At 45.2% G+C, this 21,505-nt stretch overlaps 5 protein-coding genes across 7 annotated transcripts; 3 read left to right on the plus strand and 2 right to left on the minus strand.

Moving 5' to 3' along the window:
- The first annotated feature begins 6,346 nt into the window (after positions 1 to 6,346).
- Positions 6,347 to 10,418, plus strand: LOC6617343 (sialin). The gene is made up of 4 exons (XM_002041632.2): positions 6,347 to 6,563; positions 8,478 to 9,506; positions 9,573 to 9,859; positions 9,927 to 10,418. The coding sequence occupies exons 1-4, from the start codon at positions 6,524 to 6,526 to the stop codon at positions 10,107 to 10,109; spliced, it is 1,539 nt and encodes a 512-aa protein (XP_002041668.1). The 5' UTR covers positions 6,347 to 6,523; the 3' UTR covers positions 10,110 to 10,418.
- Positions 10,419 to 10,837: 419 nt separating this feature from the next.
- Positions 10,838 to 12,464, plus strand: LOC6617344 (5-methylcytosine rRNA methyltransferase NSUN4). The gene has a single exon (XM_002041633.2). The coding sequence runs from the start codon at positions 10,875 to 10,877 to the stop codon at positions 12,384 to 12,386; it is 1,512 nt and encodes a 503-aa protein (XP_002041669.2). The 5' UTR covers positions 10,838 to 10,874; the 3' UTR covers positions 12,387 to 12,464.
- Positions 12,454 to 13,726, minus strand: LOC6617345 (general transcription factor IIH subunit 3). Its single transcript, XM_002041634.2, has 5 exons — positions 13,628 to 13,726; positions 13,390 to 13,570; positions 13,142 to 13,337; positions 12,661 to 13,079; positions 12,454 to 12,596 (listed from the first exon to the last, which is right to left on the minus strand). Exons 1-5 carry the CDS (start codon positions 13,656 to 13,658, stop codon positions 12,524 to 12,526), a joined length of 900 nt encoding a protein of 299 aa, XP_002041670.1. The 5' UTR covers positions 13,659 to 13,726; the 3' UTR covers positions 12,454 to 12,523.
- Positions 13,727 to 13,792: 66 nt separating this feature from the next.
- On the plus strand, positions 13,793 to 14,663 carry LOC6617346 (vacuolar protein sorting-associated protein 29). The gene has a single exon (XM_002041635.2). It carries the CDS (start codon positions 13,883 to 13,885, stop codon positions 14,429 to 14,431), a length of 549 nt encoding a protein of 182 aa, XP_002041671.1. The 5' UTR covers positions 13,793 to 13,882; the 3' UTR covers positions 14,432 to 14,663.
- A 31-nt stretch (positions 14,664 to 14,694) lies between these two features.
- On the minus strand, positions 14,695 to 21,145 carry LOC6617347 (adenylyl cyclase-associated protein 1). Of its 3 annotated transcripts, XM_032715747.1 has the most exons (7): positions 18,778 to 19,037; positions 17,532 to 18,033; positions 17,262 to 17,386; positions 16,388 to 16,745; positions 15,774 to 16,321; positions 15,180 to 15,703; positions 14,695 to 15,123 (listed from the first exon to the last, which is right to left on the minus strand). In XM_032715747.1, exons 1-7 carry the CDS (start codon positions 18,995 to 18,997, stop codon positions 15,040 to 15,042), a joined length of 2,361 nt encoding a protein of 786 aa, XP_032571638.1. In that variant the 5' UTR covers positions 18,998 to 19,037; the 3' UTR covers positions 14,695 to 15,039. The 3 variants fall into 3 exon arrangements, with proteins under 3 accessions (XP_032571638.1, XP_032571647.1, XP_032571643.1); XM_032715756.1 differs by lacking the exons at positions 17,262 to 17,386; positions 17,532 to 18,033; positions 18,778 to 19,037 and adding an exon at positions 21,039 to 21,145; XM_032715752.1 differs by lacking the exons at positions 17,262 to 17,386; positions 17,532 to 18,033.
- Positions 21,146 to 21,505: the final 360 nt, after the last annotated feature.

The raw sequence follows: 21,505 nt of genomic DNA on the forward strand, positions 1-21,505 counted from the left end.
CTGGCAAGAAATAAAAAACGAGCTCAAAGAAATTAAAACAACTTTTGACAAGTCTTATAAATGCATGACACCAAATCGAGAAGTGCAACAAGACACTCTCAACAAGCATGCGCAGATATTGGTAAGATGCTTTAATGAAGCACGCCAATTAATTTACAGAGAAAGGAAAAGATTAACAAAAAATCATTTATCCCAAGCAGTAAAATTTCTAAACAGGTTCCGTGAGAACTTGTTAAACGTCAAGTACAGACATAACTTAAATATTACAATCCCAACTATTTTAAGCACACCTATAGTGGCTGAGATCGGTGAGGATATCGAAAGTGTAGGAGAATCAGAAATAGAAATAAAAGAAGAGGATCTCCACGATCTTGCAATTCCAGCGGTAATAACATTTCCCGAATTAATTGAAGAAGATCTTTCAGATTCAAATACTTCAAGAATACAGGAAACAGACAAAATGACAGACTCTGCCGCAACATCAAGGGAATATGTGCGACAAATTTCGTCCACAATACCTGAGTTCGACGGCAAAAAGCTAAACTTAAATAGATTCCTCACGGCCCTCCGGCTAACAGATCTGACAAAAGGAAATCAGGAGATGCTAGCGGTAGAGGTAATCAAGACAAAGATACTTGGTCCATTATCACACAAAGTTGAAAATGAAAAGACCATTATCGGTATAATAAATCTATTAAAAGCATCAGTTAAAGGCGAATCGCCCGATGTCATCAAAGCAAAAATGCTTAGTACACAACAGCGCGGCAAAACTGCAGCGCAATATACCACAGAGATGGAAAACCTACGTGGGTTGCTCGAAGCAGCCTATATAGATGATGGTTTAGATTCAAACAATGCAGACAAATTCGCTACAAAGGAAGCCATTTCTGCAATGACCAAGAATTGTGGGCACGATAAGCTCAAAACCATATTGGAAGCTGGAAATTTCAACACGATGAATAGCGTGATTGAAAAATACATACACTGCAGTACAGAAATGACCGGCAATTCAAATAGTGTATTATTCTATAATAATAGAGGACACTATCGAGGTAATAATTACCGAGGAAATTACCAAAACAGAGGTAATAACCGAGGAAATTATAACTCCTACAATAACAATTATAGAGGCCGAGGTGGTTACCATAGTGGAAACAGAGGACGAGGTGGTAACCAAATTTATAATAGAGGTGGAGGTTACTCAAGAGGTAACCAAAACCATAACTATAAAACAAGTCATACCCACAATGTCCGAAACATACAATCGGAAAACGAACATGCCCCCTTGAGCGACAATCTACAGTAAAATTATACAAAATTAATCTCAATTTAAGCATTTTTATACGATTGAAGAATATGAGTACCAGTTCATGGGTAACTCTTTTAATAGATACAGGTGCAGAAATTTCCCTGCTTAAATGCAGAAACAATAATCTTAACGATTTAAATCCAAAAAACACAACAAATATATCAGGAATAGGGCAAGGGACAATTCAGTCTCTAGGTACACTACATTTAGAAATGTGTATTGCTAATGCAGCAATACCATATGAATTCCATATCGTACCTGACAATTTTCCTATACCAGGGGATGGTATAATTGGCTTGGATTTCATTAAGAAATACAATTGTATTTTGGAATTCCACGACCAAGAAGATTGGTTTACTTTGAGGCCCAAAAATTTCAGGAACATAAACATTCCTATTATACATTCACTAGATAACGAAATAATTTTGCCAGCTAGATCAGAAGTGATTCGAAAGATTCAGCTAACATCTACTGACACACATGTCCTCATCCCCAACCAGGAATTACAACCTGGCATAATAATCGCAAGTGCACTCGTAAACACTCAGAACGTCTTGATTCGAATTATTAATACAACTGAAAAAGACGCTATAGTTAGTAGCGCAAATATAAAAAGCGAATCATTGGATGATTATGATGTATACAACGCAAATATAGAAAATAGTGTGCAAAGAACTTCAGAAGTATTAAAACTTCTTAAATTTCCATCGTTATTTAAAAGCGATTTAACAAAATTATGCACCGAATATAGCGATATTTTTGGTCTTGAAACAGAAACCATATCAGCTAATAATTTTTACAAGCAAAAATTGAGATTAAATGACAAAACTCCAGTCTATATGAAAAACTATAGAATGCCAGAAAGTCAAAAACCAGAAATTCAAAGGCAAGTTGACAAATTAATAAAAGATGGCATTGTCGAACCATCTATTTCAGAATATAATAGCCCTCTTCTCTTGGTACCCAAGAAATCACTGCCTAACTCGGCGGAAAAGAGATGGCGATTAGTAGTCGATTATCGCCAAATCAACAAGAAACTGCTAGCAGATAAATTCCCACTTCCAAGAATAGAAGATATTCTTGATCAATTAGGTCGAGCAAAATATTTCTCGTGCCTAGACCTGATGTCAGGATTTCATCAAATAGAATTAGACGAAAGGTCACGAAATATAACATCATTCTCAACTTCAACGGGAGCATACCGCTACACGCGATTACCATTTGGTTTAAAATAGCCCCAAATTCTTTCCAAAGAATGATGACCCTTGCATTTTCAGGCTTAACGCCTTCGCAAGCATTTCTGTATATGGATGATTTAGTAGTCATAGGCTGTTCTGAAAAGCACATGCTTAAAAATCTAACCGACGTTTTCAAATTATGTAGGCAACATAATTTAAAATTACATCCAGAAAAATGCACTTTCTTTATGAAAGAGGTTACTTATTTAGGTCACAAGTGTACTGACAAAGGTATATTGCCAGATGACTCTAAATATGAGGTAATAAAGAATTACCCCAAACCAGTAAACGCAGACGAAGCTAGACGCTTCGTGGCATTTTGCAATTATTACAGAAGATTTATTAAGAACTTTTCTGAGAAATCACGCCACTTAACGAGGCTTTGTAAAAAGAATGTTCCATTTGAATGGACAAGCGAATGCAATGAGGCATTCGAATATCTCAAAAGGGAATTAATGAAGCCAACACTCCTTCAGTATCCAGATTTCAGCAAACAATTTTGCATAACCACAGATGCTAGTAAACAAGCATGTGGAGCGGTACTATCTCAAGACCATAACGGTCAACAGCTACCAGTGGCATACGCTTCAAGAAGCTTTACAAAAGGCGAAAGTAATAAGTCCACTACAGAACAGGAGCTAGCAGCTATTCACTGGGCAATAAATCACTTCAGACCATACGTATATGGTAGACATTTCTTAGTACAAAGTGACCATAGGCCACTATCATATCTTTTTTCAATGAGAAACCCCAGTTCAAAACTAACCAGAATGAGACTAGACTTGGAGGAGTTTGAATTCACAGTAGAATATCTCAAGGGGAAAGATAATCATGTTGCAGACGCATTGTCCCGAATAACTATCGGAGAACTTAAAGCAATAAATAGACAGATACTAAAGGTAACAACAAGATCAACAACAAGACAGAAAAATACCTGCGCAGGTGAAAAATTGCATGAACCAAATGAGAAAGAAAATATAAAAATGCCCAATATCTATCAGGTAATCAATAACATTGATGCCAAAAAATATGTTATACTCAAAATAGACAAGCATAAGTGTTTGTTGAAAAGAGGAAAACACATTATAACACGTTTTGATATGACTAATTTTTATTCTAATGAAATAATCGATTTAGATCAATTCTTTCAAAGGCTTAATGAAGAAGCAAGAATAAATAGCATCATTCAAACACAATTGTCACCAAGTGAACAAATCTTCGAATTTGTCACTATAAAGAATTTTAAAGAAAAGGGCAATAAAATACTAAAAAACTTAAAAATAGCGCTATTAAACAAGGTGACTAAGATAGATAAAAATGATAAGGTTCAAATAAAAGCAATACTGTCTAAATATCATGATGATCCATCAGAAGGAGGCCATTCAGGAATTTCTAGAACCCTGAGGAAAATAAAAAATTATTATTATTGGCCACAAATGACAAAGGCAATAAGTAAATATGTTAAAACATGTTTAAAATGTCAACAAGCCAAGACTACAAAACATACTAAAACACCTTTGACGATAACAGAAACGCCAGCAACAGCATTTGATATAGTTTTGATAGATACCATTGGTCCACTGCCAAGATCAGAAAATGGAAATGAGTATGCTGTTACTATCATTTGCGATTTAACAAAATATTTGGTAACGGTACCTATTCCAAATAAAAGTGCAAAATCAGTTGCTAAGGCTATATTCGAAAATTTTATTCTAAAGTACGGTCCAATGAAAACAATCATAACGGACATGGGAACGGAATATAAAAACCAAATTATAGACGACCTATGCAAATATATGAAGATAAAAAACATTACTTCAACAGCACACCATCACCAGACATTAGGAACAATAGAACGAAGTCACAGAACTTTCAACGAGTATGTTCGCTCATATATATCTGTTGACAAAACCGATTGGGATATATGGATACAATATTTTACTTATTGTTTCAATACAACACCATCGGTAGTTCATGAATATTGTCCATATGAATTAGTATTTGGAAGATTACCCAGGCAGTTCATAGATTTTAACAGGATAGACAGAATAGATCCTATTTACAACATGGATGACTATTCAAAGGAAGTTAAGCTACGATTAGAAATAGCATATAGAAGAGCTAAAAATATGTTAGACAAGGCAAAAGCCGATAGAAAGATAAAATATGATAGAAATATTAGTAACTTTGAATTAAAGATAGGAGATAAGATATTACTTAAAAACGAAACGGGTCATAAACTTGACAATAATTATTTAGGACCATATTTAGTTTCAGAAATAGGAGATAATGACAACATTACAATTATAGGAAATAAAAATAAAAAACAGATAGTCCATAAAGATAGGTTAAAAATTTTTAATTCATAATACATTTTGTTTGGTTGGCCAACCACAAATAAAAAACTAATAAAAACATTATAATAAAAAACTTTTACTTTGCAAAATAAAATGAAAATATATATATTTTCTTTTAATATCTCTTTAATCATTCATTTCAAATATTAATATACATATTACAAAAAAAAAAAATTTATTATTATTATATACTTGAAAATAACTTCATGTTATTACGTTATTTTTCAAAAGGAGGGAGATGTAGTATATAAGAACATAATAATAATAATAATAATAATAATGATAATAATATTAATAATAATTATAATATGAATCATAATAATAAGTCAACTAATAAGTAAACTTAGGACCACCCTAATTCCTTAGGACCACCCTAGTAGATCCTTAAGTACACCCTAATCCTAAATATGCGAATTCAGCATGTACGCCTTTAGGGGTCGCACTCGACTCCCATTGGTTATCGAGTATGAACTTCATACATACATATTGCAGAATTTGCTAGTGTCAGCACTTGGCTGTCACAAGAGATCTGCCTGTAGACCACACTAAGATCAGTTATAAATCAGGAATAGATCAGGAATGTACACTTGCTGAATAAAAACCAAATAAAGATAAAATGACCGATTGCGTTTTGAAACTTAATTAACTACATCAGAAGTATTGGAATTCTAATTAACTACATTGCTTCGTTTTGTCCACCTGTAGAGGAAATTGTATCTTATGGATTTTGGTTTTTTGTTGACTAAGATTGTTTAAGATTGTATAATGCATTCAAATGAATTGCAGGTTGAAAATAACTTCATATTTAAAGTACTTCATTTCGAATTTGTTATTACAATTACAAAAGAGACCCCAAAAACCGATCAAGATTGAATTAAAATTCGAACGAGCTGGCTCATAAATTAGCCGTTTGAATGGCCGTTTCCCCTCCATTCGAGAGTCTTTCGAAATTGGCTCAAACACGCGAATAAGCCATTGGTATGCTGGCCAAGTCAAATGCGTGGGAGCATTCGAAAAAGTTAACTTGCCCAGGACAGCAACCCAGCGGGGACACGAACCCAGTGTATCTGAGGGATACGATGCAATTGAATGCGGGGCACATGAAATTGAACGACGGGTGTGGCGCGTGTTGAACGAGGCATTTGACTTTGCGGTCTGGATGAGGGAATATCATCATCGGGTTTCGGGTTTGTGACAAACCATTTTCGAACCCCCAGAAACGAAGCCACCAAGATAAAGATACACGCCAAACGACAGGCAGGCCAAGTTACTCGGCGTTTCGGCATCGGAATATAAGATCCCAAAACTCGGGACCCACCACCACAAGTACTGGGTCGGAAGCCCAGAAACACAGAGACACAGATACACACGCACACCGACGCGAAGCGAGAATTTCGTTTTTTGGGGACGACGCACAAAATCAAAGAGTATTCCAGCTAGCCGCTTCAGTTGGTGAGCAACTTTCGAGGCAATCGCACGTGGACTTCGATTTCGGATTCGGTTCGTTTCGATTCGTATCGGTACGGTTTCGCCGCCTGAGAATATATCTCAATCTGTTTAAAGAAGATATTAGCATTCGCCAGCCGCAGTAAGGCCTATATATCCCCGGAAGCCCCAAGATGACGGACGAAGTGCCCGCCAAAGGCAGCATATTGGGCAGTAAGTTGGGGCTTGGACATCCGAACCATCTGTTTCGAGATTGCACCACTGGAGTGCATCATGAATCATGTGGCGGTGGTGCAGCAGTGCAACAAGTGGGTGGGCTGAAGGCTCTCTGGGCCAAGATACAAGTTTGACCTCCAAAGGTCGTTCGTGTGCGTGAGTTCCAGAAATCTTCCTTGTTCTCAGTGCGTATGTGTGTGTGTGTGCCACATCCTTTGGGTTTTTAGGTTGCTGTGGCTTTTTTTAGACGCCGCCCACGCCACGCGGCATATTTGATTTGTTTTTGGCGTTTTTATGCCCGGGTACTACTGTCCGGACAAGGTCAAATGGAAGTCATAGACATAAACAATATTGGCAGGCGAATATATAGCCAATTTGTATGCGTATCCCAAACAAACGCGACATTCTTGAAATTCGTCTACCTATCCCAACAAAAACGGCGAAAGTTTGCCAAGCTTTTGAATGTGGTAAATAATAGTGTTTACTTTAGTCAATCTACGCGAAAATCTCACGCGGCGTTTTCAAATAAGTTTCAGTTTTTTAATATATGTCACCAAAGATATAAAAGTTGATCTTAACGATCCACAATACTAAAGTTATAAGAAAGTAATTACACAATTCCACAAAGTTAACTATTTACAAATGCATCATACCTGTGAAATATTTTATATCTTATTTGCTGAATTATTTATTGTTTATATACTAATATTATTGTATGACTAGCATAGTAATGATCTGAATCATTTGGGGAGTCGTACAATATGTAAAACTTTAGCTTTTTTTCCACAAAGAAATACATTTAGAATGCCATGAATATTTCTTATGACCATGTTAAATGAAAGCATTGTTAGGAGCGATCTTATTTTAGCTCTCTATAGATTAACCCAAGCACTTGAGATTTACCATCACGCACCACCTAATCAAACAATCGAATTGGTCTGGAAGTCTTGGAGAATTTATGCATATAGAACATCTGAAATGCATTGGTGCTCTGCAGCACAAAGAAGAAAGTACCAAAGAAGTAGGGATACTCTTACATAAATCCATTTATAAGGATGGTATATGTCCTTCAAAATCACATCCTCTTTTCTACCATCAACTAGCTAGTTAGTCGAATTAGAAAATTATTAAAATATATCAAACGAAAGGGTATATCCTAAGACATTGAGGCAGTAATTCCCCAGTATCGAAGGCACAATTAGCAGATATAAATAATCGGTGACAGCCATGAAAGTGAAATTGAAAACACAGACGACGAATTTATACCCCTCGTTATCGCAACGCAACGCACTCATAATTGCTGGACATGATTGCCTCCCCCACCGATTCCAAAAGGGGGTGGATTATATCAATGCGCGTGCGGCGGCTCCCTCTACTGACCCTACCCAACTGCCGGTAATCAGTGGCTGCTCCATGTGGAACTCGTGGGTCACCAGGTGATTGGGTTCGGAGCAGCCGAGTGGTGTCATGTCCCTATAAATACCTTAATGGTAGTATGTAAGGACTATCCCTACTGTCTTCAGATGTTTGCCCTTCCTTCCTTTCAATTAAAAAAACAAACGAGAACGGTGTCGTTGCGACTATTGGATACCCATTACTCAGATAGTGAAGCAATCACACGGACAAACAGACGGACATGGTCAGTTTGATTCGACCAGTGTTTCTGATCAAGTCACATACACACATTTCACACGAGTCTGGTATACCCATTAGATCTTCAAGCAAGGGGTACAACTAATTTCTCAACTTGCTAAATGGAGTCATCTGGCGCACCATGTCCAGTACGAATATCATTGGCATTTATCAAATTGACTTGTCAAGCAAACCAACAAAATGACTTATACATCGATCCAAAATGGACGAATCAAGTAAAAATAAAGATTTATAAAGACCTTACCATCTACTTTCCAGAACTCGTGCCCGCCCGCTATGTGCTGGCCCTTTTGGGGTCCATCGGCATGGCCATTGTGTATGGCCTGAAGGTGAATCTCAGCGTGGCCATGGTGGCCATGGTGAACCACACAGCCATTAAGGCCCACGGAGACGGCGGTGGACATGGGGGACACGGCAGCGTCATTCTCTCGAACGCCTCCCAAGTGTCCCTGGTGGAGGAGTGCAACCCGCCGGGTGGAGCCTCTAATGTGACGGCCAAGGTGGAGGACGGTCCCTTCGACTGGAGCGAGCCGCTGCAGGGAACCCTGCTGAGCTGCTACTTCTGGGGCTACTTGGTCTCGCAGATTCCGCTGGCTCACGTGGCCGAGAACTTCTCCGCCAAGTGGGTGATGCTCTTCTCGGTGGCCATCAACGTGGTGTGCACGCTGCTAACTCCCGTCTTTACCGAACTGCATTACGGTGGTCTGATTCTGATGCGAGTGCTCGAGGGCGTCGGCGGAGGAGCCTCCTTCCCGGCCATGCACGTGATGATCGCCTCGTGGGCCCCGCCCACCGAGCGCATGGTCATGTCCACTATCATCTACGTGGGCACGTCTGCGGGTACGGCTCTTTCCATCCTCCTGGCCGGCGTGTGCTCCGCCCAATGGGGCTGGGAGTCGGTGTTCTATGTCATGGGCGCACTCAGCTGCATCTGGATGCTACTGTGGGTCATCCTGGTCCAGGACAACCCCAACAAGCAGAGCTTCATCAGTCTGGAGGAGCGTCAAATGATCACCAGCTCGCTGGGCACCGAACAGAAGACGGAGCACCACCCGGCGGTTCCATGGGGCAAGGTCTTCACCTCCGTGCCCTTCTGGGCCATCCTCATCGCCCACACCTGCAGCAACTTCGGCTGGTACATGTTCCTCATCGAGATTCCCTTCTACATGAAGCAGGTGCTCAAGTTCAACGTGGCCAGCAATGCGGCTCTCAGCGCTCTGCCCTACTTCCCCATGATCATCTTCAGCATCTGCCTGGGCAAGCTCCTCGACAGCCTGCAGGCCAAGGGTAAGTCGGACACATTATTGAATCTTTGAAGGGTCAGTGGTACAAGTACCTTAATGTGCTTTCTAGGTAAGATCACCACCACCGTTGCCCGCAAGACGGCCACCTCCATTTGCACCCTGATCCCTGGAGTTTGTCTGCTGGTCCTCTGCTACATCGGATGCCGTCACTATGAGGCGGTGTCTGTCATGTCCGTGGGCATAGTGGCCATGGGCTCCATGTTTTCCGGCTTCCTGTCCAATCACATCGACATCGCACCGAACTTCGCCGGCACCCTGGTGGCTCTGACCAACACGGCGGCTACGCTACCTGGTATTGTTGTGCCCCTGTTCGTGGGATTCGTCACCAAGGGAAATGTAATTGAAATGCATCTGGAAATTCTCGACTATATCTTCAATGGCCTTCTTCCATTCATTCTTTCAGCAAAACATTGGCGCCTGGCGCACCATCTTCGGAGTGACCATCGTGCTGTTCGCCCTGGAATTCCTGGTATTCGTCTTCTTGGGATCGGGCAGCGAGCAGCCGTGGAACAAGTCCGGAACTCCCAAGGATCCCGAGGCCAAGGACGAAAAGACCCCGCTGAAGGAGCTGCCAACTAAGCCCTAAGCCCACAATCTCGCCCCGAATCCTCTGCCTCAATTACTCGACGAGTTGCTGCTTATTCGGATGACTTTTGGATGAAGCCAGTTCCAAGTGGAATGGTCAATGCTGGACTGTAAATACCAATTACAAGTGTACAATGCCCACCCTGAATAGGGAGCGTTCGCTATTTGGGGCGTGCACTGTAGTTTTTAGATCGCTGTAAACCAATAGTTAGTAGCCGTATCCCTTACGGATAAACACTTCAGCCCGCCTAATGTACTTAACACTCTTGATTTCAAAAGTTGTCTACAAATAAAGCGACGTCTTAGTGGATGCATGGGGGTTCTTAAACAAATTCTGGCGGGGAAGGGAGAATGGGTCTCACCCTCAATTTTGATGGATATTCTGGGTGATTGACCCCATTTTCCTGTTTATATTTAGCGCTAGCAATAAGCCATTCCACAGAATCTCAGAGCATTTAGTTACAGCTCTGTAGGTATAAAATAAATATATAAACAGGAGATCTGTTCTATATGGATGAAAATATGGTTGAAGATATGAACAATTGCATGATGTAGCTCAATAGCGTGATCCCAACTCAGTAATGCAAATATTGGGTTGTGAAATTGATTGTAACATCTAAGAACCAACATTCTTTGCATCCTTATCACAATTTAAACTCCGATAACCTGAGGCGCCAAAAGAAAGAATCAGCTATCGATATTTCGGCACAAACATATGATTTCATGTAATCAGTTTCCCTTTGCCGGTTTCGACGGATTGCGGAAAATGCTGAAAGTACGGAGCGTTTGTTTGCTGTCCAGGAGGTGGAAGAGCGGCGCCAAGAAGCGATGGAATGTCCTGCAGAACAAGAAGAACAACTGCGACCGGGCGCTGGAGAACTTCGATGATTTCTACGGGAGTGTCTACGGCACCCGGTGGAAGAACATGCGGGCGGCGCTCCTCACGAGGCACAAGTACGTCGCCCTGGTCAACAATTTCGGGGACACGGAGCAGACGTGCGGCATGCTGGAGTCAGATGGAGCCATCAACATGAAGTCCCTGATCAACCTGGCACAGGATCGGGCCAATGACAGCACGGAGACGGTGCCGGAACAAGGCAAATCCCGCCATGAAATCGAGGGCAAACTGGATGCACTGCTGCGAAAACAGCAGGAGCGCGAGGTGGCCTCCATATACCCGAGCTCGCCTGAGGATGGTTCATCCGCACCACTGCCGCTGGAACTGAAGTTTGACAACGTAGAGGAAGAGCAGCCGGAGCAAGTGAATAATCCCTTCAAGCAGAGCCTGACGAAGGCTTTGGAGGAGGATGTGAAGCTGGACGAACATCGGCTGGTGGATCCCCAGTTCGGCACAGGCGGACTGTACGAATACATGCCTGCCCACAGCATCAAGGGCATGGAGGACTGGGTGGCAGAGTCGGAGCACTACAAGTACTACCAAACCAGCGCCGACTTCCCGCTCGCCATTGAGCCGGAGCCTTCATTTCACTACCCCGAGCATCTGTCCCTGTACACCTATGAAATGGGCAACTGCTCGGACTTCCAGGGACCCAAGAAGTGCATGACCGGTGTACTCTCCCACTTCATGATGGATGGTGCATCGACTTTGCCGCCTCTCTTCCTGCAGGTGAAGCCTGGCGAGCGCGTGCTCGATGCCTGTGCCTCTCCCGGTGGCAAAACGCTGCTTATGCTGCAGACGCTGCACTTGGACCACATGGTCTGCAATGACATCCAAGAATCCCGCCTAAACAAGCTGCGCAAAGTGATGCAGGAGTACCTGTTCGACTACAAGGACCGCTGGGCGGGCAAGCGCCTCATCTTCAGTCATAGTGATGCCCGCAATCTGGACCAGTACGAGCAGTTCGACAAGATCCTGGTCGACGTGCCCTGCACCACGGATCGCCATGTGCTCAACGAGCAGGACAACAACATCTTCAAACCAACGCGCGTAAAGGAGCGCCTGCGGATACCAGAGCTCCAGGCTGGCATCCTGGCCAACTGCTTGCGTCTCCTGCGACCAGGCGGCAGCTTGGTCTACTCCACCTGCTCGCTGTCGCCCATCCAGAACGATGGTGTCGTCCACATGGCGCTGCAAAAGGTCTTCACGGAGTACGGCATCACAACTACCATCAAGGATCTGAGTCGCCACACGGCGCTCTTCAGCGATGTCTTCAAGTTCGAGCACCCAAAGGGACTCAAGTACGGACAAATGGTGGTGCCCTACCTGCCGGCCAACTTCGGACCCATGTACTTTAGTAAAATAACCAGAAATGTGTGATGGAATGAAAGTTGTTGTCTGATTAACAATACTATATACCTGTTGCCTCAATAAATAATTAGAGTTGTAAACTAAAAAGGTACCTTTATATTTAACATACTGCTTCCTTTGGTAACCAGTATTTTCTACTGCTGGAATTACATTTGCTTGTCGGTCTTCTTTTTCTTTTTACCCTTGATGGGCAGGGGACCCGGATTCTTGAAAATGGTGCTGCAAAGTATAATAAAGGTAATTAAGTATAGTTCTAGTTAGTTGAAGTTTAAATTATACTCACTGGCAAGTGGTGCATATGGGACTGTATTTGCAGAAGACTGAGAGGCAAACCGAGCAGACGTAGCCAATGTCGATGAGCTCGCGATGGCAGAAGCAGGAGGCGCGGTAGTCCACCTTGGGCGGTGGCGGCAGGACCAACTTGTGACGGATCTGCGGGGCTGGCAGGAAGACCCACAGGAGGTACTGCAGCAGGCCGTCCAGCTGGGTGACCTTGAGGAACTGTCCGGAGGTAATGTCACAGCCTTGCTGGAGCAAACTGAGGGTCTTGTCCAGGGCGCAGGTATCGATCGTAATGCCCAATTTCTGGGCGGTGAAGAAGACGTTCATGAAAGTCATGTACTGCGAGGCGCACTCGTTGCTGCCGGTGAGGACCAGGATGCGGGAATGCATCTTGACGCCAGGAGCCAGATTCCTCTGGAGCTGTACGGGAGTATTTTGGTTTAGATTTGGTTTCCCCAAGGCTATCCCTAGCTATTCTCTACCCTGGATATGTAGCACAGCGCCATGGACATGCTGCCGGCCAGGAGACTCTCACAAGGAGCACTGAGCCGTGGTGCGTTCATGAGGATGCTGCCCAGCTGCTGCTTCACCGTCTTCTCTACCAGATTAAACGCCTCGTACTGCCCATCCATTTGGCGCAGCTCCACTTGTCTCCTGGGCAGCGGATACAGGAAGTTTCTGTAATGGAAGAGCCATTAGCTGGTGCTCATGTGTGGCAGCGTCTACTCACGTGGCATGGTGGGAGCAGGATACCACAGCCAGTTTGTTCTGGGCCTTCTGCATCAGGTGAGCATTCCCGAAGGCAATCACCGCCTCCAGGATTTGCGTGAGATTCTGTGGGTTCTGGCGCACAAAGTGCTGGGAGGGGTTCGTGTCCAGCACGATCACCAAGAGGTCGATGCATGATTCGCCTGCAATTTGCGTTCATAAAGCAGTGTTTTCATTCGATTCTAGCTTAAAACAAATACCTTCCTTGCTTGCTGATTGATCCGCTTCCATTTTCGCCGGCAATGTTATCGCTAGAGATGCGCACCAATCGATGTTTTCAGTAGGGTGGCACAATAAACTTACGTTTACGTACGTGGTTTATTGAAAACAAATCGGTGTCACCACCAGCCTCCTTCGATCGAGCTGCTATCGTTATCGCAGCCACCTATCGTTTGATTCGCTGGGCGTTTCACAATTTTTTTTGCGAAACACAACAAAGCTCCACAAAGGACACGATGCTCGTTCTGGTACTCGGCGACCTGCACATCCCGCACCGGTGCAGCAGCCTGCCGGCCAAGTTCAAGAAGCTGCTGGTGCCGGGCCGCATCCATCACATCCTGGCCACCGGAAACATCTGCACCAAGGAGTCCTACGACTACCTGAAGTCCCTGGCCAATGATGTGCACATAGTGCGCGGCGACTTCGACGAGAACCTGACGTATCCGGAGCAGAAGGTGGTCACGGTGGGCCAGTTCCGGATCGGACTGTGCCACGGCCACCAGGTGGTTCCCCGCGGGGACCCCGAGGCGCTGGCTCTCATCCAGCGGCAACTGGACGTGGACATCCTGATCACGGGGCACACGTACAAGTTCGAGGCCTACGAGCACGGCAACAAGTTCTACATCAATCCGGGATCGGCCACGGGCGCCTTCAACCCACTGGACACCAATGTGGTGCCCTCGTTCGTGCTGATGGACATCCAGAGCACCACGGTGGTCACGTACGTGTACCAGCTGATCGGCGACGAGGTCAAAGTGGAGCGCATCGAGTACAAGAAGATCTAGGGTCCTAGTATTAGCCACCAGCCATTCCCCTCCAATCCAATCCCAGACCCACGCATTCTGAGCTCGGCTTCATTAAAGAAATTGTAAATGTACGTAGCAATAAATCAAGTTCTCATTTTTTTATCTGATAAAAAATGCTAGCAACTTGTTTAAATAGAGAATAAAAGTACGAACGGACGAAAGTGAAGTTTTAGATTTAATGCAATAATAAACGAATACAAAGTAAGAAAAACACCCCCGAAATTGGGTTACTCCCACAATAATCTGATAAAAAAGTTTAAATTTTATTAAATAGAATATAAAAAGGAGTTACATCTGATGATCGAGTAAAGAGTCTGCTTAAAAGTGCGGAGTTTCTCATTTCAACACACATTCTCGATATAAATACATTGGGTTCGGTTTGTGGCCATCGCTTTTCCATCGAAATAAATTATATAAATACTTTCCACGAGCCAGGACAGCAATGTTTGTTTGGCAACATCATCAATACGAAAAGTTTGATCTAAAAATCTCTGAATTACGAAAACTGCACTTAGATTAAATACAATTATGATTGCTGCTGACGACAGTTGGAAAAGCAACGAACTGGATTCCCGAGGGGAACCGCCTTAGCCGAGGCTGTCCACGCACACAGTCTTCAGGGTCTTGCCGGCAATCGTGGTCTTATACTGCTCCGGTAAAGCCAACTCGGTCTGGAAATCACAAAAATATAAATGACTGAAGACAAGAGACAGATTTTTGAACTCACATAATCGCCGCTGTCGTCGGGCAACAGAATGTTCATCTCCGAGGACTTGGAGTTGACGATCTCCACGCCCAGCGAGTCCTTGGACAGATACATCTGGCAGCCGTCGGTCTTGTCGATCGATACCGTCGGCACCGAGCCGAGCACCTGCATCTGCACGCTCTGGCAGTTGACAAACTCCACGGAGGCCACCACGGAGTCGAACAGCAGGGAGCACTTCTTGCAGGAGTCGAAGACGATGTTGTTCACCTTGCCCTTGACGGTCAGAGTGGACCCCTCGCACCTGAACACGTACACCACGTTGTTCATCTCGGCGTTCTCCACCAGCAGCCCGGTGTTGTTCTTCTGGTACTCGATGATCCACTTCTTTCCGTCGCGCTCGAAAACCGGCGCCTTGGCTTGCGCAGCAGGTGGAGCAGCAACGGCCTTGCTGCCGCCCGACTGGGCTGGCGATTTGAACGGAGCCGGTCCAGTGCGCAGAGATGGATTTTTGTGGGTCTGCATGTCGCCAGTGACCTTCTTCAAGCCTGTGGGTTCATGGAAATATACATTTTCTTACTATAGGAGCACTAAACCATATTTTCGGTGGCTGCTCACCCTTGGTGATGTCGGCACCCTGGTTGATCTGGGCGAAGAGGGCGCTGCGATCATCCCCGGCGCTGTCCAGCTTGAGGGCACTCAGATCCAGCATGGGCGGCGGTGGGGGCAGACCACCGGGTGGCGGTGGTGGCGGGGCACCTCCGGCGGGGGCCGCTCCCTTGCCGGACCACACCAAGCCCGTGGTGTGGTACTGCCGGATGTAGGCCTGCAGTTCGGTGAGCGTCTGCACCCAGGCGCGGGCCCACTCCACATGCGTGACATCCTTCTCCTTCCACTCCTTGAGCACGCGGTTCGTGTAGAACTGGCCGGCGTCGTTCATCTCCTTGACATAGGGACCCGGGGTCTTCTCCACGCACACCCAGCCCAAGGCGGGAATGCTTTCGCTGATTGCCGACAGGTGGTTGAAGAAGGGCGAGGAGCGGTGCTTCTCGCGGAAGTCCTGGATGGCGCTGATCTGCGTCGAGGTCGGCTTCAGGAGCTCCGCCTGCTTGGGCTGCGCCGGCTGGGCAATCTGGGTGGCCAGCGTCACGTACTGCAGTTGGGAGCTGTTGCGGAGTTCAACGATGGCATATTACACTTTACCCATAGATGACTCATCCAGACTGACTCACCCAAAGGCGCTCCTGACGAGCTCCGCATGCTGCGCCACATCTCCGCCAATTTTGGCGGAGAGGGTTAGGTATTGGCTCAGCGGACCCGCCACAATGTCCTCGAATCCGGCGACACTCATGTTGCTGCTGGGTAGCGAGGGAGGTGAAGGTGGTGTCTCTGCCTTTTCAAAAACTGGAAGAGCTTCCTCAACTTCTGCTTCTTCTTCGGCTGGCGGGGGCGGGAGTGTGGGCGTGGGCAGTTCTATCGGCTGTGGCGCTGTTAGAGTCCGTTCCAATCGGTCGACGAGGGTCTCCAGTCGCTCGCAAATGCTCTCCAAGTGGTCGACGGCGGCCGAGGGCTTGGCTTCCGGCTCGTTATCTGAACCAGAATGACGCGGAGGAGAACGGCAAATGGTTAGTTCGTTTGGCAAATATCTCCAATTATTCAAATAACACTGAGTTTATAAAGAAAGTAACTTGAGTGAGATGATGCTTCAGCGTGATAAACGCCAGTGAATCGTGCACTCACAATATCTGACAAAAAGGCGATATAAACTAAGGCGTCTCGAGAGGAATACCTCGTCACGAGCTTGTGGATGATGATGAACTGGTGCGCTTAATACTTATAAAGTTCAATATGCAAAAAGAGCTAATCCCAACGAGTGAAAGTAATAAACCACATGCAAAAACGGCACAAGACAACGAAAAATCAAAAGAGAGAAGAACTAAGTTGAACCTTTAAACGGAAACACTTGACTTGCGAACCTATTGGCCATCGGGAAGTTAAGTGAATCGCTAGACTCTCAAAACTTCTTCGAAAGTCAAGCATCCGCTTAAATAACTGCTGAGATCGAAAAAAAAACAAAAGAATCGGACTCTATCGAAGCTCGCATACCCCGCACGGCCACGCTATGCTCCACAGCCGCATGGGCGGCCCGCAGGAGCTCCGTGTAGAGACGCTGGCGCTTCAGCTCCAGCTCGTCGCGTCCCACCGGCGTGACCGGGGGCTCGATGCAGCCGCTGGACATGGAACGAGGTCAGAAGAGACGATGTACTAGCAATTCAAAGCGTTGCAGGGAATGCAGGGGACGACCTGTTCTGGTTTCAGCTTAACTAGATGGATATCTTGGGCGTGAAACCAGAACAGGATCTTGGCTAAGCATACATGTCGTTCAGTCGTTCGTCGTCGAACCACGAGGGCAATCCGTGGGCAAAGAAGAGTGTTTCCGAGACGACATCCCCCTCGATGTAGGGTGCACACATGCTCTCCCGCTTCGGTGGCGGCAGTGAGTCGGAGAACACCTCATCGTCGTCCAGCAGGGAGCCCTGATTCTGGCTGGCCAGCAAGAGCAGTGGCAGTGGATCCGGCTCTATGATCTCCGCCCGGTTGCTGATGTTCACCTTCTTCTTGATCGACTGATGCGTGGAGTTGTGCCTGGACAGGCAGCTCTTGGTGGGCGGCGGCTGCGGAGGCGGTGTGGTCGGCGTGACCGTCGCCACCACCACCACTTCGTCCGCCTGTTCCGCGTCGCCGCTGGTCATCGAAGCAGGTGGTGCCGTGGATGTGGAAGAGTGCGTGGAGCGGGCCAGTGGCTCCGGTTCTTTGGGTGCTGGTGCTGGATTTGCTGGTGGTGCTTTGCTAGCCGCTTCAGCCTGAGTTGGTTGGGCTGTGGAAGTGTTGCTTAAGATTACTCTACATGAAGCGACGAATTACAGAGACGGTCATCAAGGAATGCGCCGATACTTAAGTTGATTACTTCACTTCACTCTCTGTTCACCTGGCTTCCTGGGTTCATTATGTTCATTTATCGCATTTAAAAGGCAGCATTTACCATGGTTTACCATGATGTCATGGTCACTGATAGATTGAGTAGTTAGTTTTTACTGCTCGTCTTTGATTATAGAATCTATAGAATCTTGAATTTTCTTTCTTTATTATTTCCTAAAACGGTAGAAGATTGACCTTCGTTTTAGTTTCTATATTCGTCACGTAAGCTTAAAGTCACTACTATATACTATACGTTCACTTTGATGGATGAGCACGATCTAAGTGTTCAACAAAAATATGTATGCAATGTCATTAGCTATTCCTCATTAATCAACTGAGAATCGGCGCAATTCCTTGATATTCTTAGGTATAAAATTCACAAAAATAAACCGAAGAGAAAGCACAGTGAAGACAACTCAAAAGTAAACAGAAAAGGACACTCCAGGCAGCTGGAGTGCCTGGTTTGAAATGAAAGGAATCAGAAGTGGTGGTCAGTTGCAGTGGCAGTGCAGTGAATGAGAGCCGGCCGGATACGGCTCTTCGTTCCGGAGAGCAGACAAAAGCCGAGACAGCTGTTGAGCTCGAAGGCCGGAGAACGCGAATAGATGGGGTGGTGGGTAAATACTTAGGGTTGCGTCAGTACCAGTGTTTGGCTGGGTGCTGGGCTCATCCTCGAGATTATGCGCTTCCAAGGGCTCCTTTTCTGGTTTCACGCGCTCTGGCTCCTCCTTCGGAGTTCCTGGCTTGCCGTTCAGCTGGGGTTCCTCCTTTTCGGTGGCCTGTCCTCCGTTCTCCTCCTCCGTACTCCGTTTTTCCTTCTCCTTCTTTCCCGCCTTGGGGTTCGATCGGCAGCAGGAGAACATTTTGCAGGCGTTTGGCTGGGCTTTTCCAGTGCTCAACACTCTAGATACGAATCAAGCACATTATGTAAGTTCCGTGGCTGGACTGCGGATGCCCGTGAAGCTCAAGCGGCGGTCACAACACTGACGGCACACCAAGCCAAATGGAATCAGTAGAAGCAGCAACAGCAGCAGCCATACAAGACACTCAACGGGTTTCCAAAGGACGCGGCCACTCCTTGCTCACTGTGTACATATATCCAGTGTGTGGCCCGAATGTATTGGCACATTAAAAAGGTCCTCCGAGTTGTCCGCGCCTCCAACTGGGTCAAGTGACTGCCGCCCAAGCACGGAACCAAATGACACACAAATGCGATTACACACGGAGAACAGAACACACCCTAAACGAAGCGCACGCCCACACACTCGGATTCGATTCGATTTCGAACTCGAACTCGAAGGACTCAACAGGACTCTGTTATGAGAGCTCCGCTGTTAACTGTTGAGTTTCGCCGCCTTGTTGGGCTACTCCGCGCTGCTTTTGACCATTTGGGGCCAGCCACCGACTGGCAATGAAATGTGTTTCATTAATAACCGCTTTTGGTCTGGCATGCAGGATTTTGTGCCAGCTCCGGCGATGTCTTGCACTTTTGCAGCAGAGAAAGCTTACGGTCCAGGCGGAAAATGGAAAACTCTCCGAGAGAGTTGCGCAGACACCACAGTGATTTCGTGATACCCTCCTTGCCACGGGTGGCGCGACTTAAGTGAAGGAACACCACGCCGATCCCATAGTTTTATCATGGCAGGGTTTGCCTATCAATTAGTTGTGACAACCCCAAGTTATCTTTACTATTTGGAAAGTTTCCAGGAATGATCGAGAATGAAACTATGTTTCCATTTTGAGCATGAACATAGCTTTGAAAGCTTAATAATAGAAAGACGCAATGATCATATCTTGGCCGGCTATAAAAGAGTTGAGTTATTTGTGAAGCAGAAGGGTATAAAGACGTCGACATAGCTCAAACTTGTAGTTTTTGTTTTGGCCTTAGTGCAATGGGTTTATTGCACCGGCGACGTTGTTTTTGTCTTTAAGTAGCTTAAAACAAATGGCTGGCAATTAGAGTGGGAAATGCATCAGTAGCCGGTGGATTGGAGGGAGGGGCTGAGGGGAAGTAAGCCGAGATTCAACTTTCGCCTGGCGATACTAGTTCTCCTTGCAGTCTTGATGCGTTTTCTGCGGCAGATGCGTTTGTTGCGTGCAGAAAGCAAAGAAGAAATGGGAAAAAACTAGAAACCAAGAAGATTAAATGTCTGCAGCTGAGGAACCGTTATTCCCGCCGCGAGAGTGTGTGTGAGCTCGTATTACCAGGGGGAGGGGGGTCCGTAATGGTAGAAGGAAAATCGCCCACCTTATAAGGCGAGGTGTTATTTTCTTCCACCGAAATCGAGTGAGTGGTAATCTCTGCCGATTTTCAATCGCGATTCGCTGATAAAAGAGTTTTGGCCAACTTTTTGACTCATTCGCGCACAAACACAAGCAAACGTGTTTGCTCTTGCGTAAACTACATACATACTTGGATGCATATATCAACTATGTGTCTGTGAGTCAGCGAAACAAAAACAAAAAATGGCCACAACAGCTGAGTAGTTACTTTTTGTTATCGGGGGTTAACAATCGCAATGGCAGCTACTAAGGGTTAATTTGCATACACTTGCTGGCAATGAATTAGTTGTTTTTATGCCATGGAATCGGATATGAAATCATCGTTAAAAATACACCATGTAGATTTAATTTTACAAACAACATGAATCACACAAAAATAGCCATCACACAGCTGTCTCTTGTCTTTTTGGCTCTCTTCGCCGTTGTTGTTGTTGTGTGTACAAACACCCACAGCCTGCATCACACACACACGCTGAAATTCGTGACAGCACCACCCACCCCTCCCCGATAACCGTTAATTCCGCAGACACTTTCAGCCGGCGAATGGCAGAAGAGAAATTGCGAAAAATAGCAAAGCACCGCTTAAATGAACGCTTTTAGCAAAAATCAGGCGTTACTCACCTTCTTTTGTTGCTGATGAATTTGCAAGGATCTGCAGTTGTATTCCAATTAGAACTGACGAGAAGCTGAGTAGCGAACACCGGCGAAATGGCGAAAATAATAACTTGGCGTGGCCTTTGGTGGGACCAGGCGTACATTCGTGGAAATAGTCAAACGATTTAACCCTTATGTGTGTGGCAAGAATACTAAAAGTATATGAAACAACAAATTTTAGACTTAAGAAAAGGTTGGTTTTAATGCATAAAATATAATGTAAGTGCAATAACTAAGCTTATAAGCTAATTCTATAATTATTTGCAATGCATTAAAGACTTTTCGACATACAAACTATATTTTGATTGCACACGGTACATTTCTACTAGAATTCATCTTAAGAAATTGACGCTATTTCTCGTTCTGCAAACTTTTTTTTTTTGAATCGTTTATATTGTGTGTTTAATCCAATAGAATGTTATTCCCTTTTTACT

This window comes from Drosophila sechellia, chromosome 2L (assembly GCF_004382195.2).
Source record: "Drosophila sechellia strain sech25 chromosome 2L, ASM438219v1, whole genome shotgun sequence".
Lineage (NCBI taxonomy): Eukaryota > Metazoa > Arthropoda > Insecta > Diptera > Drosophilidae > Drosophila > Drosophila sechellia.

Bases quoted from the DNA above. Each gene is read 5' to 3' on its own strand.
- LOC6617343 (XM_002041632.2), top strand. From the start codon at position 6,524: ATGACGGACGAAGTGCCCGCCAAAGGCAGCATATTGGGCA. The intron at 9,507-9,572 runs GTAAGTCGGACA...TGTGCTTTCTAG, and splicing joins CGACAGCCTGCAGGCCAAGG to GTAAGATCACCACCACCGTT. The intron at 9,860-9,926 runs GTAATTGAAATG...TCATTCTTTCAG, and splicing joins GATTCGTCACCAAGGGAAAT to CAAAACATTGGCGCCTGGCG.
- LOC6617344 (XM_002041633.2), top strand. From the start codon at position 10,875: ATGCTGAAAGTACGGAGCGTTTGTTTGCTGTCCAGGAGGTGGAAGAGC.
- LOC6617345 (XM_002041634.2), bottom strand. From the start codon at position 13,658: ATGGAAGCGGATCAATCAGCAAGCAAGGAAG. The intron at 13,571-13,627 runs GTATTTGTTTTA...CGCAAATTGCAG, and splicing joins TCAATCAGCAAGCAAGGAAG to GCGAATCATGCATCGACCTC. The intron at 13,338-13,389 runs GTGAGTAGACGC...CTTCCATTACAG, and splicing joins TCCTGCTCCCACCATGCCAC to AAACTTCCTGTATCCGCTGC.
- LOC6617346 (XM_002041635.2), top strand. From the start codon at position 13,883: ATGCTCGTTCTGGTACTCGGCGACCTGCACATCCCGCACCGGTGCAGC.
- LOC6617347 (XM_032715747.1), bottom strand. From the start codon at position 18,997: ATGTTCTCCTGCTGCCGATCGAACCCCAAGGCGGGAAAGAAGGAGAAG. The intron at 17,387-17,531 runs GTATGCTTAGCC...TTCCATGTCCAG, and splicing joins GACGAACGACTGAACGACAT to CGGCTGCATCGAGCCCCCGG. The intron at 15,704-15,773 runs GTGAGCAGCCAC...ATGAACCCACAG, and splicing joins GGGTGCCGACATCACCAAGG to GCTTGAAGAAGGTCACTGGC.